This window comes from Oncorhynchus tshawytscha, linkage group LG30, assembly GCF_018296145.1.
Source record: "Oncorhynchus tshawytscha isolate Ot180627B linkage group LG30, Otsh_v2.0, whole genome shotgun sequence".
NCBI classification, from domain to species: Eukaryota; Metazoa; Chordata; class Actinopteri; order Salmoniformes; family Salmonidae; genus Oncorhynchus; species Oncorhynchus tshawytscha.
Window position 1 is genome coordinate 25550142 of NC_056458.1, and position 17441 is coordinate 25567582.

Below are 17441 nucleotides of genomic sequence, written 5' to 3' on the forward strand. Positions count from 1 at the left end.
AAACAGGGTCAAAAACCTAAACGTGCACTGAGTTTGGGAAACAGGGTCAAAAACCTAAACGTGCACTGAGTTTGGGAAACCCTGTTTCCCAAACTCAGTGCACGTTTAGGTTTTTGTCTTCTTGGCACTAAGGACCACCATATGTAAACATGCAAGGCTCTTGTGGTAGCTAAACTAAGATACGTGTCATATGCTTGTGATCTACTTTTCTATTATGACATTTCCACTTTAGCACACAAGCTCCGTAACGTTAACAATATTTGTGTTCCCTAAATGATTTTTAGTTGGTCGGCTCGTGATGCCTAATTTACTGTGAGAGATTCGACGCTCGCGTATAGTCTGATGATCAGCTAACTAGTTACTACGAATTCGGTAAACAAGTACTTTTCACTAATTAAGTTTATATTAATTTCATACTAAACACCTTAAACTTAACAATTTCAACTAGTAAATATATCGACGAACTCGTAGTTGGCTAACTGGTTGACATTGGTCGTTAATTAGCTAGCTAGACAGCTAATGTGTTAGCTAGCTTGCTAGCCAACTAACTGACATTCGGCAGTTTTTACTGCAGCGACCCCCGTTGGTAGTTGGAACTCCGTGGCAGTGAATGGAGCAGGATGGCTGCTTTGCCTGTTCCCTGCCCAGTGCGATTGGGGATCGTGAAGAATGGAGGTCTACCTGCTCAGTTGCATAGGTACACCCTGGAGAAAAATCTGCACAAGATGGAGAAGCTGCTCAAGAAAGGTAAAACAACTATAACACAACAGTAATGTTGCATGAGTAAACATTTTTCACCCCTACCATAGACTGTAACATTATATGGATGATCCGTGAATCAGAATCTGGCTTTAGTTAGGAGACGTTGACATGGCGAATATCCTTTAAGCACAAATGATCTAAGAACCTACCAGGTACACTCCCAAATCCGTAAACACGGGCACCCTCATAGATATCATCCTGCCCAACCTGCCCTCTAAATACATCTCTGCTGTCTTCAACCAGGATCTCAGCGATCACTGCGGCATTGCCTGCGTCCGTAATGGGTCCACGGTCAAACGACCACCCCTCATCACTGTCAAACGCTCCTGAAATCACTTCAGCGAGCAGGCCTTTCTAATCGACCTGGCCCTGGTATCCTGGAAGGATATTGACCTCCTTCCGTCAGTAGAGGATGCCTAGTTGCTCTTTAAAAGTGCTTTCCTCACCATCTTAAATAAGAATGTCCCATTCAAAAAATGTAGAACTAAGAACAGTTCACCCCACACTTGACCGCCCTTGACCAGCACAAAAACATCCTGTGGCGTACTGCATTCGCATCGAATAGCCCCCGCAATATACAACTTTTCAGGGAAGTCAGGAACCAATATACACAGTCAGTTAGGAAAGCTAAGGCTGGCTTTTTCAACCAGAAATTGGCACTAATTCCAAAAGGTTTGGGATACTGTAAAGTCCATGGAGAATAACAGTACCTCCTCCCAGCTGCCCACTGCACTGAGGCTAGGAAACACTGTCACCACCGATAAATAGATAATCGAGAATTACAAATAAGCATTTTTCTATGGCTGGCCATGCTTTTCTACTGGCTACCCCGACCAACAGCTTTGCACCCCCGCAACAACTTGCCAAGCCCCCCCCGCTTCTCCTTCACCCAAATCCAGATAGCTGATGTTCTGAAAGAGCTGCAAAATCTGGATCCCTACAAATCAGTTGGACTAGACAATCTGGACCCTCTCTTTCTAAAATTACCCACCGCAATTGCTGCAACCCCTATTACTAGCCTGTTCAACCTCTTTCGTATCGTTTGAGATCCCCAAAGATTAGAAAGCTGCCGCGGTCATCCCCCTCTTCAAAGGGGGTGACACTCTAGCCCCAAACTGTTATAGACCTAAACTCAGCAAAAAAAAGAAACGTCCCTTTTTCAGGACCCTGTCTTTCAAAGATAATAAGTAAAAATCCAAATAACTTCACTGTAAAGGGTTTAAACACGGTTTCCCATGCTTGTTCAATGGCATTCTTATTTTCAAGGCTGTTGACGGCCTAGGAACAGTGGGTTAACTGCCTTGTTCAGGGGCAGAACCTTTAGGTTAGTAGTCCAACACTAACCACTAGGCCACTTGCCGTCCCACATGTCTGTGGAACTTCTTCTGTTTATGTCGTAGTTGTTGAATCTTATTGTGTTCATACAAATATTTACACATGTTAAGTTTGCTGAAAATAAATGCAGTTGACAGTGAGAGGACGTTTCTTTTTTTTGCTGAGTTTATATCCATCCTGCCCTGCCTTTCTAAAATCTTCGAAAGCCAAGTTAACTAACAGCTCACTGACCATTTCGAATCCCACCGTACCTTCTCCACTATGCAATCTGGTTTCCGAGCTGGTCATGGGTGCACCATGGGTGCACCTCAGCCACGCTCAAGGTCCTAAACAATATCATAGCCGCCGTCGATAAAAGACAGTACTGTTCAGCAGTCTTCATCGACCTGGCCAAGGCTTTCGACTGTCAATCACCACATTCTTATCGGCAGACTCAATAGCCTTGGTTTCTCAAATGACTGCCTCGCCTGGTTCACCAACTACTTCTCAGATAAAGTTCAGTGTGTCAAATCAGAGGGCCTGTTGTCCGGCCCTCTGGCAGTCTCTATGGGGGTGCCACAGGCTTCAATTCTCGGGCCGACTCTTTTCTCTGTGTATATCAATGATGTCGCTCTTGCTGCTGGTGATTCTCTGATCCACCTCTACGCAGAGGACACCATTCTGTACACATCTGGCCCTTCCTTGGACACTGTTAACAAACCTCCAGACAAGCTTCAATGCCATACAACACTCCTTCTGTGGCCTCCAACTGCTCTTAAATGCAAGTAAAACTAAGTGCATGCTCTTCAACCGATTGCTGCCTGCCTGAAAAGCATCACTACTCTGGACGGTTCTGACGTAGAATATGTGGATAACTACAAATACCTAGGTGTCTGGTTAGACTGTAAACCCTCCTTCCAGACTCACATTAAGCATCTCCAATCCCAAAATAAATCTAGAATCGGCTTTCTATCTCCCAACAAAGCCTCCTTCACTCATGCTGCTAAACATACCCTCATAAAACTGACTATCCTACCGATCATTGGATTCGGCGATGGCATTTACAAAATTGCCTCCAACAGTCTACTCAGACTACATCCAATTTGCTATCACAGTGCCATCCAGGTCATCTATAAGTCTCTGCTAGGTAAAGCCCCACCTTATCTCAACTCACTGGTCACCATAGCAACACCCACCTGTAGCACACGCTCCAGCAGGTATATTTCACTGGTCATCCCCAAAGCCAACACCTCCTTTGGCTGCCTTTTCTTCCAGTTCTCTGCTGCCAATGACTGGAACGAATTGCAAAAATCACTGAAACTGGAGACTTATATCTCCCTCACTAACTTTAAGCATCAGCTGTCTGAGCAGCTTACTGATCACTACCTGTACACAGCCTGTCTGTAAATCAAAATCAAATCAAATTTATTTATATAGCCCTTCGTACATCAGCTGATATCTCAAAGTGCTGTACAGAAACCCAGCCTAAAACCCCAAACAGCAAGCAATGCAGGTGTAGAAGCACGGTGGCTAGGAAAAACTCCCTAGAAAGGCCAAAACCTAGGAAGAAACCTAGAGAGGAACCAGGCTATGTGGGGTGGCCAGTCCTCTTCTGGCTGTGCCGGGTGGAGATTATAACAGAACATGGCCAAGATGTTCAAATGTTCATAACTGACCAGCATGGTCCAATAATAATAAGGCAGAACCCCTAATAAGTTGAAACTGGAGCAGCAGCACGGCCAGGTGGACTGGGGACAGCAAGGAGTCATCATGTCAGGTATTCCTGAGGCATGGTCCTAGGGCTCAGGTCCTCCTCGTCCGAGAGAGAATTAGAGAGAGCACACTTAAATTCACACAGGACACCGAATAGGACAGGAGAAGTACACCAGATATAACAAACTGACCCTAGCCCCCCGACACAAACTACTGCCGCATAAATACTGGAGGCTGAGACAGGAGGGGTCAGGAGACACTGTGGCCCCATCCGAGGACACCCCCTGACAGGGCCAAACAGGAAGGATATATCTGTAAATAGCACACCCAACTACCTCATCCCATATTTTTTTTTTTCATCTTTTGCACCCCAGTATCTCTACTTGCACATCATCATCTGCACACCTATCAACCCATTGCAATTATGTTGCCACTATGGCCTATTTATTGCCTTACTTCCCTACTCTTCTACACTTGCACACACTGTACATATATTTTTCTATTGTGTTATTGACTGTACGTTTGTTTATCCCATGTGTAACTCTGTTTTTGCCTCACTGCTTTGCTTTATCTTGGCCAGGGTGCAGTTGTAAATGAGAACTTGTTCACAACTGGCCTACCTGGTTAAATAAATAAAAAAGTAAGCCCAGGAAGCAGCCTTCAATTTGCCATTCAGCAATTTTTAAAGCTTAATAATGTCCATATATGTTTATTTCTCACAAAATATGGACATTCAATTAGCAACTATTGTCATTTACTGCCGTCACGGCCGATGTGTACTTCCAAAAAAGGTTTAAATAAAAGGTTACGGGGAACAAAATGGCGCCATAGAGAGAACACTGTTTCAGCGAGCTCCCGTGGCATTTGTAAATTTATATTTTCACATTAATCTCCTAGCTTGAAAAAGTGGTAGAATTGGCTAAATACGTTATCCTACAATGAGTCTTGACGGCTATTTCTCAAATCTCAGACAACATGCCCAACAGAACTACTAAGAACCCGACCAAAACCACCACCCCTGAAGATGTGCAGGAGGAGCTAGCTAACGTTAGTGAAGCTAATACCATTGCGGATCCAGGCACAATGGACCTGGTGATCAAAAGATGAATGATAACATTACTAAAGTGATCGATGTTAAGATAAGAACGGTCTTGGAAGCAATAGCAGGCCATTCAGCTGAACTACAGAGGGTTGTGAAACGTGTTGATGAGGCGGAAGGAAGAATTGCTACAGTGGAAACTTCAATTACTTCTATGGACACTAAGATAAATGCACTTGAGAAACAGGTGCGCGAAATGGCGGAGCACATTGACGACTTGGATAATCGAGGACGCCGATGCAATACTCGTGTTGTGGGACTCCCGGAAAATTCTGAAGGGACACGCTCAGTAATTTTTTTTGAGGAATGGATCCCTGGCTACCTACAAATGGACACTAAGGCTGGTCGTGTGAAGCTGGACAGAGCCCATTGCTCTCAAGCACCGATACCCGGTCCCAACCAGCGCCCACGGCCAGTTCCACAACTTCACCGACAAGCAGCGCGTCATGGATGCGGCTAGAAAAATCGGCTCCGATGGTAGTCAACGTAAAGGTCCAAAGGTCTCATTCTTCAATGATTATTCCACAGCGGTTGTACGAAGACTCAAAGCATTTGATGAGGCGAAGGCTCGACTCGAGAATGAAGATGGACTACGCACTGCTGTACCCGGCCACATTGAAGGTTATGGCCAACGGATCGCCTAAAAAAACTCTACACACCTGCTGAAGAGGCTGCTGCGTTTATTGACTCTCTCGGGTAAATAACTTTAAGCTGCACCTCCGCAGCATTGGATAACTTTTTTTATTTTTAGTTGAATCTGATCATGAAACAGTGGTATGAGTTCTCACCTACTCCGGTTCAGTAATATTCGTATCTTTATTATTTTTCTTGCTAAAGTAACTGCCGCTATAGCTCAGGCTGAGATGTGTGTGAATCCATATTGGTGCCCAGGCTTGGTTTTAGGTGGAAGAGCCTCAATCTTCTATTGATTTTCATTTCCATATGTATATAAAGGATGAGGCTATTGAGTGGCAATGCGGACTTAAGAGTCTACATTGGAAAGTTGAAATCCCCTGCATGTTAGCTTGTGGGAAAACCCCCTTTTGGATCTTTACATGTTTTACTTCCCCCCCCCTGCCCACCCCCCTGATTTCCTCACTAAGGTATTTCTAGACTTTTCAGAATTAAACTCAGACACTGCAGTGGTTCGAGGAGATTTTAATTGTTTGTTGAACCCCCTTATTGATAGGTTTCCCAGCAGTATAGCTTCACTCTCTCCTCAAGCTAAGTCACTTAAAGCTATTTGTGATGATCTGGGGTATGCGGATGTCTGGAGAACTTTTCATCCCTCCAACAGAGTTCACTTTTTTCTCTGTACCTCATGGATGTCAGACTAGAATAGATTACTTTTTTATGCCCAGGATGTCTTTGCAGTCTGTTTTATCCGCTAGGATAGGAAGCATAGTCATATCAGATCATGCTGAGGTGATCCTGGACATAACTCAACGGGGCATTCAATCGGTCAAGACATTGGAGGTTGAATACAACCATTCTTAAAGACCATACATTCACATCATATTTTATTACAGAGTTGAAAGTATTTTTCTCTTAACTCTCAATCAACAGATAACCCCTCGCTCCTTTGGGAAACCTGTAAAGCGTACGCCAGGGGTGTGATTATGTCATACACAGCCACTAAGAGACAGAAAAAGCGTGAAAAGCAAAAACCGTTACAGGGTGAATTAGGAACTAAAGAGAAGGACTATATTAAAACTCCCACTCCTGCCCTATTAAAGAAAATATCAGTCCTTAGATCAACGTTGGACTCTCTCCTAACACAGGACGCTGAAAAGAAAATGAGATTTGTCAGGCAAAAGCTATATGAACATTGCGATAAGCCAGGAAAGTACTTTGCATACCTAGCTAAAAAGAGAGCTGACTCTTGAGTCAATTGCTACTATTACCGAATCTGATGGCAATAATTTATATGAAAATAAATTGATAAACGACTTAAGAAATTTTATGCAAACCTTTATGCCTCAGAACTGCCAAATGATGCACCCAAATTAATGGAGAACTTATTTTCTAAGATTGAGCTCCCTACTATCTCCGAAGAACAGAGGCCTCTCCTTAATGCACCTATTACAGAGGAAGAGATAATGTTCGCAATTAAGAATCTGCAAAATGGTAAGGCCCCAGGACCAGACGGGTTTTGTAGTGAGTTCTATAAAGAGTTCCATGGCTTGATCCTTGAGCCATTGCGTGATATGTTTAACCACTCATGTTCAAATGACCAGCTCCCTCAAACGCTGAGAGAAGCCAACATATCACTTATTCTCAAAAAGGGAAAATGTCCAGTCTTGTTCCTCGTACAGACCAATTTCCCTTCTGAATGTGGATAGAAAATTGCTTTCTAAAATTCTAGCCACAAGATTAGAGGACTCACTGCCATTAATTGTGAAAGGAGACCAAACTGGCTTCATTAGGGGCCGTAAGTCATGCAACAATGTCAGGCGGCTTCTTAATGTAATTCAAGCCTACCAACAAAGTGCTATGGATGGTCTTGTGCTCTCTCTAGATGTTGAGAAAGCATTTGATCGTGTGGAGTGGTCTTACCTATTCTTGGCTCTAAATAAATTTGGTCTAGGGGACAACTTTATAAAATGGGTGAAAGTTTTATATGATGATCCTCAGGCTGCTGTCCTTACTAATGGGCTAAGGTCAAATAGCTTCTCTATATACAGAGGTACCAGACAGGGCTGTCCTTTGTCCCCTCTCCTATTTGGTGATGTTCACCATAAAATAAGCTTGTATGTTGATGATGTCCTGATATTCATCTCTAGTTCTGAGACTTCAATTACATCTCTTATTAATATTATTGAATTATTCAGCGAATTCTCAGGCTACAAGATTAACTTAACTAAATCAGAGTCTATGCCACTTGGTAACCTACACTCTGTACCTAATACTTCTCCCCCCCTTCCCTTTTTAAATGGTCTCCCTCAGGTTTCATGTATCTGGGTATATTTGTAACTCCTAAATTCCAGCAAATGTACAGAGCCAATTTTGTTCCCTCGTTTGATACAATAAGACAGGATCTGGAGCGCTGGAACTCTCTCCTGATTTTCTTGGTTGGGTAGGATATCCCTCTTGAAAATGAACATTTTACCTAGACTACTTTACCCAATCCAAATGATCCCAGTATTACTCTCCAATAAGGTAATAAAGGATGTAAATGGATGCCTAAGTTCCTTTTATATGGAGTAAACGCAAGCCAAGACATAAGATGCCAATATTGCAGCTGCCAAGTTCTATGGGCTGCCCAATATCAGGTTCTATTAGTGGTGTGCCCACCTATGTTATATTTCTGACTGGATCACAAATGATGGCTCCTCTATTTGGTTAGACATTGAGACTTCTCTTTCAAAATACCCCTTACAGGATCATTTATTTTTCAGAAGTTTCAAGTCTGTAGAAGATCACTGCAATAATCCCATTACACTTAACACACTTAAAGTATGGAGGTCAGTTCAATGCTTCCTGGGAAAGTCCAAACTAACCTCTGCTCTTACCCCAATTCTTAACAACCCAGATTTTAGTCCAGGATTGCTGGATGCTGGCTTTAACTTTTGGCTTAATAAGGGCATACGCAGGCTAAATGACTTATTTGCTGATAAGATTTTATTGTCATTTGAGCAGATGGTCGAGAAATATCGACTCCCAAAGCAGGACCTTTTCCGCTTCCTACAAGTAAGACATTATATTATGAAGAGCACCACCTTAATTGGTAACCCTGATATGTCTGTCATTGAAAGAATGCTTTTTTCCCCACAAAGGAACATGTCTGTTTTATGATGCTTTAAGGTCCTTTTCTGCAGTCAACACAGAGGGTGAAACAAGTGTGGGAGAAAGAATTGTCTGTTACTATTGACGAAGAGATGTGGGAGGACATTTGGAGATTATGCAAAACAATATCTATATGTAATCGTACTAGAGCAATCCAATTAAGATTAATACACAGATTGCATATATCCCCAAATCGCAGACATGCTTTTAGCCCCACTTCCTCTTCTCCTCAGTGTCTTAAATGCAAAACTGATACAGGCACCCTAACACATTGTTTATGGTCATGTACCAAAATACAAAGGTACTAATCTGGTGTTCTGCAAGAAATTGAAAAGATCCTAGGGGTTGATCTAGAATTGGACCCAGTTTCTTTACTGTTGGGTCTCCCTAGTAGGCATGTTACTTCTGTGGGTAAGAGGAGGCTTTACAACATCCTTACCTCCGCAGCGAGGAAAAACATCCTTTTACAGTGGATTAGTGATAAGGTTCCTTATATTAAAGATTGGCATAAGATACTATTTGAATGGGTGCCTCTGGAATCTGACATGTACATTGCATTCTAAAACAGACCAGTTCTACAAAGTATGGGAACCTTATCTAAATTACCTAGAACCTGAGGTATCAGCTATTATGCTGGAAGGATTCTCTTAGAATGGTGGGGATCTATGTATTTCAGAACTACACTGTACGTTCCATGTGTGGAACCTAACTTCTTGGTTTAAACTGAGCTTTTTTGTTTAATTTCTGTTTGTAAGTTTGTTTAAAATGTATGTATTGAGAGATGCGGGGATGGGGTGAGAGAAGCGCCGAGCGGGAAGAGGAAAATGGTGTAATATATACACATACATACACAGGTATGTGTGAGTGCTGTTTTAAAAAAATACTATTACAAAAAGTTACATGAAACATAAAAAAATGCCTCTGGCACGTTCAATGTATTGATGTGTTGTATAGTTCCGACCTGTGCATGGCAGTAAGGTTAGTGCTATCCGGGATCAATGATGTGAGCGATTTACATTGGAGGTGCACTATAGGCATTTTTTTTCAGTGGATTGTACATTCTTATTTAGAACTTTTTTGGAAGTACATACTGGCTGTGATGGCAGTAAATTATGATAGTTGCTACACATAACTTCATCATTTGTGAGTAACGAATGTATCCTGACATTATTAAGCTGGTAAATGACGAGTTCAATGTCTGCGGAAAGGGGATGCCTAGTCAGTTGTACAACTGAAATGTCTTCCGCATTTAACCCAACCCCTCTGACTTCTCCTGTAAAGCCAGATTCTGGTTCATATGATCACTACCTACTAGCACCTACCCAGTGAGCTTGACAGTTATGACTTAAATGGCTACCTTATGAAGTGAATCAATTGAAAGCTGTTCTGATGCTGTGCTATAGGTGTGGATGTGGACTGTGTCAATCACTTGGGCCAGACACCTCTGTTTTGTGCATCTCTCCTGGGCCTGGCATGTGTTACTGAGCTGCTTCTGCAATTTGGAGCTGACCCCAACCAGTAAGATTGACAAGTCATTCACACACTCTCATGTCTCCTCTCTTTTTAGACATAAAATAAATACTTTGAAGATGTGTAAGCCTTTTAGTGCAGCATGTTTTGTGACACCATACTGTGAGTGACCTATTTTCCTGTGTAGTCGCTGTGAGGACAGGAGCACCCCTGTCCACGCTGCTGTGTTCGCCTGTAACCCCTGGCTGCTGAGCGGCCTGCTAGACGCAGGGGGGGACCTAAGGCTCCACGACCACAAAGGCAGGAGCCCCCAAGACTGGGCCGAGGCTGGGGCTCAGGAGCACAGCGCCAGGGTTGGTGCTCACAGATACAATGATCAGATACATACTGTATACACTACTAATCTCTCACTCCCTCTCTGTCATCAAGATGCTTAAGTTCCTGAAGAGCTGTGTGAACCACATGCACAGCCTGTCTCAGTCCCCCCAGCCCAGGGAGCTGCGCCGGACCCCCACCTCCACCTCTTCCAAGACTCTGCTGCGCTCCCCCTCTCTACTGGAGCTCCTCAAGTCCGGGTGAGTAGCCGGGGGATCCTACATTAATACTGCCCATTTTTGGGGGGTTTGTTTTCTTAAAATCTATATGTTAACATTTCTCCCATGTTGCAGTGGTTCTGACCTGCACCTCAACAGAAAGATTACCAAGTCCTCTGCCTGTGACACAGTTCAATGTTTTGGCTTTGGAAAGGTATTTGCCTAAAATGGTGAAGTTGATGAAAACCAAAATAAGTTGCATCATGTGCCCACGTCTTATTAGGATTTTTCCCGATATCATTATACTATATGTGTGTATGTATGTAAGTATGAGTTTATTTGGATAAAAGCATCTGCTAAATTGCATATAGTGTGGTATATATTTTGGAATGGCAGTATTTTGTTTCTGGATGAGAGTGAGTGACTGTTTTCTTGCTGGGCTCAGTTGTGTATAGATAAACCGGGATATGCGTTGGGCCTTCTGGCCTCCCTGCCTGTGATTGGGGACAGTGAGTTGGGGCAGGCGGACGACGAACCCCTCCTCTCCTTCTCCTGTGGCGCCTTCATTACCATGACCAAGTAAGACTACTGAGGACTGGAACCACGTCTTATATAACTCCTATGGGATTGCATCAAATAAGAAGTTACCGATTTAGATGTTTTTTCCTCTAAACTGGTTGTTCCATTTGTCAGTTACAGCTGGAAGGGCTGCAGGATCACTGTGAAGGAGCTGCAGTCCATCTCTCCACAAGGAGGCAGCCAAGAGGCCTACCTTGACCTGATGCTCATTGAGCTGGAGTACTGCAAGTGAGAAGACGATGACACTCTTTGAACTCTTTAAACAACTTAAATGACTGCTGCGTTGAGTTCTCAAATGTTTCTCCAAATGATACATAACCCAGTAACTGCTGTGTGACTGTCTGTTTGTAGCCAGCTGTTCCATCCATACCTGCTGCAGCTGATGGCAGTGAGCATGTCCAGTGACCTGATGAGGGTCCGTCTGGTGTTTGAGCGGGTCCACGTGGGCTCTCTGCACAACTTGCTGCACCAGAGGGTAATCCCCACCACACATACACACACTTTCAGCATTTACATGTGTTTTGTACTTACACATTTATTCAATTTATCAAATGTTTTGTGCACCTCACCAGCGTGCTGAGTTTCCAGTGCTGCGTGCTGAGACCATGCTGTTGGTGGTGCTGCAGGTGTGTGAGGCTCTGCTCTACCTGCACGGTCGGGCCCTGGTGTTGCGAGCGCTTTCCTCCCACAGCATCCTCCTCACACACCCTGGCGTGGCCAAACTCTCCGGTCTCGGCTTCATGGTGCCCAGGTAGGAAAAAAAGGAAACTTACACTACTAGGTCTTTCTTTTTCCTAAACAAATTTTGTTGTAGTCCATGCGCCTGCAATGAAATACTGAACATTATTCCATAAGGGTGGTAAGTAATGAGTATTGGTCTGTATGTCCTGTTCTTCTCCCAGTGACAATAGTCACCGCAGACCCTCTGCTCACCTGCCCCTGCCCCCAGGCCTGTACAACTGGGCCGCCCCTGAGGTGATCAGACGGAGACCCTGCACAGGGAAGGCTGACCTCTACAGCCTGTGTGCCATCATCCAGGAGCTCTATACAGGTAGCTACTCCGTCTGTTGTCCACTGCAGCAGTGTGAATATTTGTGTGACCTTGGTGTGTGTGTTCTACCGTAGACACAGTGCCGTGGGGCCCGGTGGACCCTCGTTGGATCAGGCAGACTGTAGAGTCGGGCCAGGCCCTGGCTACAGATTCCAGTGTGCCCCAGCCTTACTACGCCCTGGTCAGGGTGGGCCTGCAGCCCCGCCCCGAGGACCGCACACACAGCCTGCAGGACTTGCGCTATACACTGCGCCAAGACATGAAGGTATAGACTGCAGCCTAGGCACTCCGCCAACATAAGCAATGGTTGGTGTCGTAATAGTGGCGGCAGCCTCACATGGATTTGTTATTATGACCTCTCTGTGGTGATCCTGGTGTGTGTGTGTGTGTGTGTGTGTGTGTGTGTGTGTGTGTGTGTGTGTGGTAGGAGCTGTCCCAAGTAGGGGGAAGGAGGAGGAGTGGGCTGTACACAGACGTAGGAGGAGGGCTCAGGCCTGCAGGCTGGAGTCCAGAGTCCGCCCCAGTCAAGGAGCCTGCAGGTGCTGGTGGTGAACAGAGCACATACAAAACACCCTGAACAATATAAACATTTAAAAAAAGGGTTTTATCCATGTCTTTTCCCCTCTTTCTCAGACCTCAGGCCTACCGCCTACACTGACCCACAGGAAGGTTCTTTAGGCAGTTCCATGGACACTACAGTGGACAGGGAGATCCAGGACCAGCTCAACGAACTGGACAAACTGCTGGACAGAGAGAACGAGACAGAGAGGGGAGAAGGAGGAATGACAACAGACTCTGAACAGCCCATATTCCACCGTGACATCTCTTTTAGGGACATCCTGCCCCTGGATGACTGGCGCCTGTGCTCTGTTGTACCATCGGAACCCTACAACACCCAAGAAGAAGAGTCTGACTCCAGCACTGTAACAGAGGAGGAAGAAGAGGAGCGGACAATTATGAAGGAGAGGGCTGTTCAGCCAGAGCGCCCAGTGTCCGGAAAGCTCTCGGAGCACATCAGCTCCATCGTCCTCAACCTCAAGGTCTCCCAGGTACTGTTGCAGCAGTCCGAGTGCAACCTGGCCACCGTGGAAACAGGCCGTTCTCGACGGCAACAGGAGCGGGGGGCGGTCGACGAGGTGGACGGAGGGGCAGAGGGAAAATATCCTCAGACCCCCCACATCTCCTCCTCAGCCTCCACCTCCCTCTCCTCCACTCTCTCTGGGTCGGTGTGTAGTTACATGTCCCGCGCAGTGGGACCTCCTTCACAGTACCGCCTCCTACCACATGGTGTCCACCCCTCGGCCAAGAGACTGGAGGCCCAGCTACTGAAGGGAGGAGAGTCCATGCCGCTCAGCGCTGAGGAGCTGGCCGCGTGGCAGAGGGAGTATCCTGCAGAGGAATACCCTAATCTGGAGTGCACTACTCTGGAGTGCCCTTCGGAGGAGTACCCTACTTTGGAGTGCACTACTTCGGAGGGAACCGGCAGCGAGGGCGAGGAGATGAGCCACTATAGCTCGGCTCCAGAGGACAGCTTTGTCAACATATGCCCCAGAAGGCAGCAGCAGGTAGCACACCACCACAAATTGCAACCTCTGGTGTTACACACACACACACAACTGCAACTCTGAGTCTCACAAAAGTGCCATGATTGGATGAAGAATATATTCCCATAGTACAGTTTGTCACAACTATAGCTCTTCCCAGGTTTTGTTGTGACTATCTGAGTGAGTGAGTGACTGCTGTCTGTCTGGTAGGCAGGTAGAGATGGAGGCTCCAGAGGGACAGTGAGAGGAGGTCCGCAGGCAGAGACAAAGCAGCAGTCAGTGGACAGACAGGAACTCACTGACAGGTACAGAGCACTGACAAAGGCAGCACTGTTCTCTGCTCTAAATCCATATGCATACGGTAGAAAGTAAGTGTGGGATATAAAACTCGCAGTGGCCTCATTTAGTCAAACTGTATGGTGGGGACAATTGTGCAAATCTAACCCAAAATGTACAATAATTGCAACACCAATACCCTACAATTAGCTACAACAGTATTCCTTTGAGCAACATTTTCTGTTTAAAAAATGACTAGGATTTGGTGACACATCACTTTACATTTTGTTTGCGTGTTTTTGACAACCTGCTCCCTCTGCCCCATCCCAGGCTCTGTCTGTCTTCTGAGGGGACAGAATCTCTTGAGGACAGTCCCAGACAGCCTGAGCTCCCAGCCAAGGCCAAATGGACCAGTGAGATTTCACTATATTATACACTGAACAAAAATATAAGCGCAACATGTAATGTGTTGGTTTCATGAGCTGAAATAAGAAACTATAAATTGTCCATACGTACAAAAAGCATATTTCTCTCAAATTTTGTGCACAAATAATCCATCCACCTGACAGGTGTGGCATATCAAGAAGCTGATTATAAACAGCATGATCATTACACAGGTGCAACTTGTGCTGGGGACAAGATAAAGCCACTCTACACAGCCCAGGACCTCCATCTGGCTACGTCACCTACGGGATCGTCTGAGACCAGCCACCCGGACAGTTGATAAAGCTGGGTTTGCTCAACCAAATACTTTCTGCACAAACTGTCAGAAACCGTCACAGGGAAGCTCATCTGCCCGCTCGTCGTCCTCACCTTGTCGTCCTTGACCTGACTGCAGTTCGGCGTCGTAACCAACTAATTGGGAAAATGCTCACCTTCGATGGCCACTGGCACGCTGGAGAAGTGTACGCTTCACAAATTAATCCTGGTTTCAACTTTGGGGGCACAACTGTTTCAACTGTACTGAGTAGACGGCATGTATGGTGTCATGTGTGCGAGGGGTTTGCTGATGTCAACATTGTGAACAGAGTGCCCCTATGGTGGGGTTATGGTATGGGCAGGCATAAGCTACGGGACAACTAACACAATTGCATTTTATTGATGGCAATTTGAATGCACAGAGCTACTGTGGCAATACTGAGGCCCATTGTTATGCCATTCATCCACCACCATCACCTCATGTTTCAGCATGATAGTGCACAGCCCCATGTCGCAAGGGTCTGTACACAATTCCTGGAGGCTGAAAATGTCCCAGTTCTTTCATGGCCTGCATACTCACCAGACACGAACCAGCATGTTAGAATGCTCTGAATACACGTGTACGATAAATGGTGGTCACCCCATTATATGATTTTCTGATCCACACCCCTAACTTTAAAAGTTATCTATGACCAACAGATTCATATTTATATTCCCAGCCAGGTGAAATCCATAGATTAGGTCCTAATTAATTTTTCAATTAACTGATTTCCTTATGAACTAACTGTAAAATCTTTGAAATTGCTTTTTTATATATTTTTGTTCAGTGTACATGCATTATACCCAAGTTACAGTTCACAGAACACCATCTTTACATTTATTACAGTTCTGACCCCAACTTCCTCCTAAGTTTCTCATCCTCTCATAGGTGAGGTGTCAGAGTTGGTGGCCAGGATGACCCGGGGGCGTCTGGGGGTGGCTGTGGGCCCCCCTGCCAGCAGTGACAGTGAGGAGATGGAGGACAGACAGGGGTTTGGGCGAGTGTTGGAACCGCCCAGACCCAGACAGGACCCCCTGGGGCGCAGTGACAACGGCTACAGGTCCTCTCCAGACCCTGCCTCAAAGCCACAGAAAGCTGCAGCTAAGGCCCTCGAAAGCAGCTCTGAGCTGGAGCAGATCTTCAAAAGCTTTGCAGGTAATGCAGCTGATAAGCATGCTTTACTGTCCTTATGCTCAGAAGCATAGTAGGATAGGATCATATCTATCTTCTGTCTCAGTATCTCATCTTTCTATACAGGTGTCCAGAGTGAGAGTGAAGAGGATGCAGATTTCCACACAGTGAATCGCTCCTTCAATATGACATGTGGGGTGTGGGAGGGCTCAGGACAAAGGGAGGTTAGATATGAGAAGCAAAACTTCAACTCTGCACCCCATAGAGAACATAATCATCAGATTATATTAGTTAAAATGTTACACACTCAGTGTTAAACCCTTGACCTTGTGTGTCCAGGGGGAGGGGACCTCTGAGTCGGACTACACCCAGTCTCCTGTGGAGCCTTCCAGCATGTTCTACACCCCCAACCCAGAGCAGAGGAACAACCCATCCAGAGACAGCCAGGTCTAGTAGTTCTTAGTTAACGTAATAGTTACAATGCCTTCAGAAAGTATTAATACCCCTTGACTTATTCCACATTTTGTTGTTACAGCCTGAATTCAAAATGGATTAATAGATTTTTGTTCTACCATTAAATAAATAAAAAAACACCTTTATTTAACCAGGTAGGCAAGTTGAGAACAAGTTGTCATTTACAATCGCGACCTGGTCAAGATTAAGCACAGCAGTTCGACACATACAACAACACGGAGTTACACATAGAGTAGAACAAACATACAGTCAATAATACAGTAGAAAAAGAAGTCTATATACAATGTGCGCAAATGAGGTGAGATAAGGGAGGTAAAGGCAAAAAATGGCCAAGGTGGTGAAGTAAATGGTAGATTTGCAGTGGAAGAATGTGCAAAGTAGAGAGAAATAATGGGGTGCAAAGGAGCAAAATAAATAAATACAGTAGGGGGAGAGGTAGTTGTTTGGGCTAAATTATAGATGGGCCATGTACAGGTGCAGTAATTTGTTAGCTGCTCTGACAGCTGGTGCTTAAAGCTAGTGAGGGAGATAAGTGTTTTCAGTTTCAGAGATTTTTGTAGTTCGTTCCAGTCATTGGCAGCAGAGAACTGGAAAGAGAGGCGGCCAAAGGAAGAATTGGTTTTGGGGGTGACCAGAGAGATATACCTGCTGGAGCGCGTGCTACAGGCTATGGTGACCAGCGAGCTGAGATAAGGGGGGACTTTACCTAGCAAAGACTTATAGATGACCTGGAGCCAGTGGGTTTGATGTAGCGAGGGCCAGCCAACGAGAGTGTACAGGTCGCAGTGGTGGGTATTATATGGGGCTTTGGTGACAAAATGGATGGCACTGTGATAGACTGCATTCAATTTATTGAGTAGGGTATTGGAGGCTATTTTGTAAATGACATCGTCGATGATCGGTAGGATGGTCAATTTTACGAGGGTATGTTTGGCAGCATGAGTGAAGGATGCTTTGTTGCGAAATGGGA

At 45.1% G+C, this 17441-nt stretch overlaps 1 protein-coding gene across 7 annotated transcripts in view; it reads left to right on the plus strand.

Moving 5' to 3' along the window:
* The first annotated feature begins 51 nt into the window (after window positions 1-51).
* The window catches only part of LOC112228518 (inactive serine/threonine-protein kinase TEX14), a 34266-nt gene continuing 16876 nt past the window's right edge, over window positions 52-17441 (plus strand). For 2 of the 7 annotated variants that reach the window (XM_042309409.1, XM_042309408.1), the window contains exons 1-18: window positions 55-747; window positions 10078-10192; window positions 10332-10497; window positions 10574-10719; window positions 10813-10891; window positions 11123-11256; window positions 11371-11484; window positions 11608-11731; window positions 11829-12007; window positions 12159-12307; window positions 12382-12572; window positions 12735-12846; window positions 12941-13872; window positions 14062-14156; window positions 14458-14540; window positions 15755-16021; window positions 16124-16221; window positions 16337-16444. In XM_042309409.1, the coding sequence (XP_042165343.1) occupies window positions 621-747; window positions 10078-10192; window positions 10332-10497; window positions 10574-10719; window positions 10813-10891; window positions 11123-11256; window positions 11371-11484; window positions 11608-11731; window positions 11829-12007; window positions 12159-12307; window positions 12382-12572; window positions 12735-12846; window positions 12941-13872; window positions 14062-14156; window positions 14458-14540; window positions 15755-16021; window positions 16124-16221; window positions 16337-16444 (3219 nt within the window). In that variant the 5' untranslated portion in view covers window positions 55-620. Of the gene's footprint in view, window positions 748-10077; window positions 10193-10331; window positions 10498-10573; window positions 10720-10812; window positions 10892-11122; window positions 11257-11370; window positions 11485-11607; window positions 11732-11828; window positions 12008-12158; window positions 12308-12381; window positions 12573-12734; window positions 12847-12940; window positions 13873-14061; window positions 14157-14457; window positions 14541-15754; window positions 16022-16123; window positions 16222-16336; window positions 16445-17441 lie in introns of all 7 variants that reach the window. The other 5 variants (XM_024393906.2, XM_042309406.1, XM_042309407.1 and 2 more) reach the window with 5 other exon arrangements.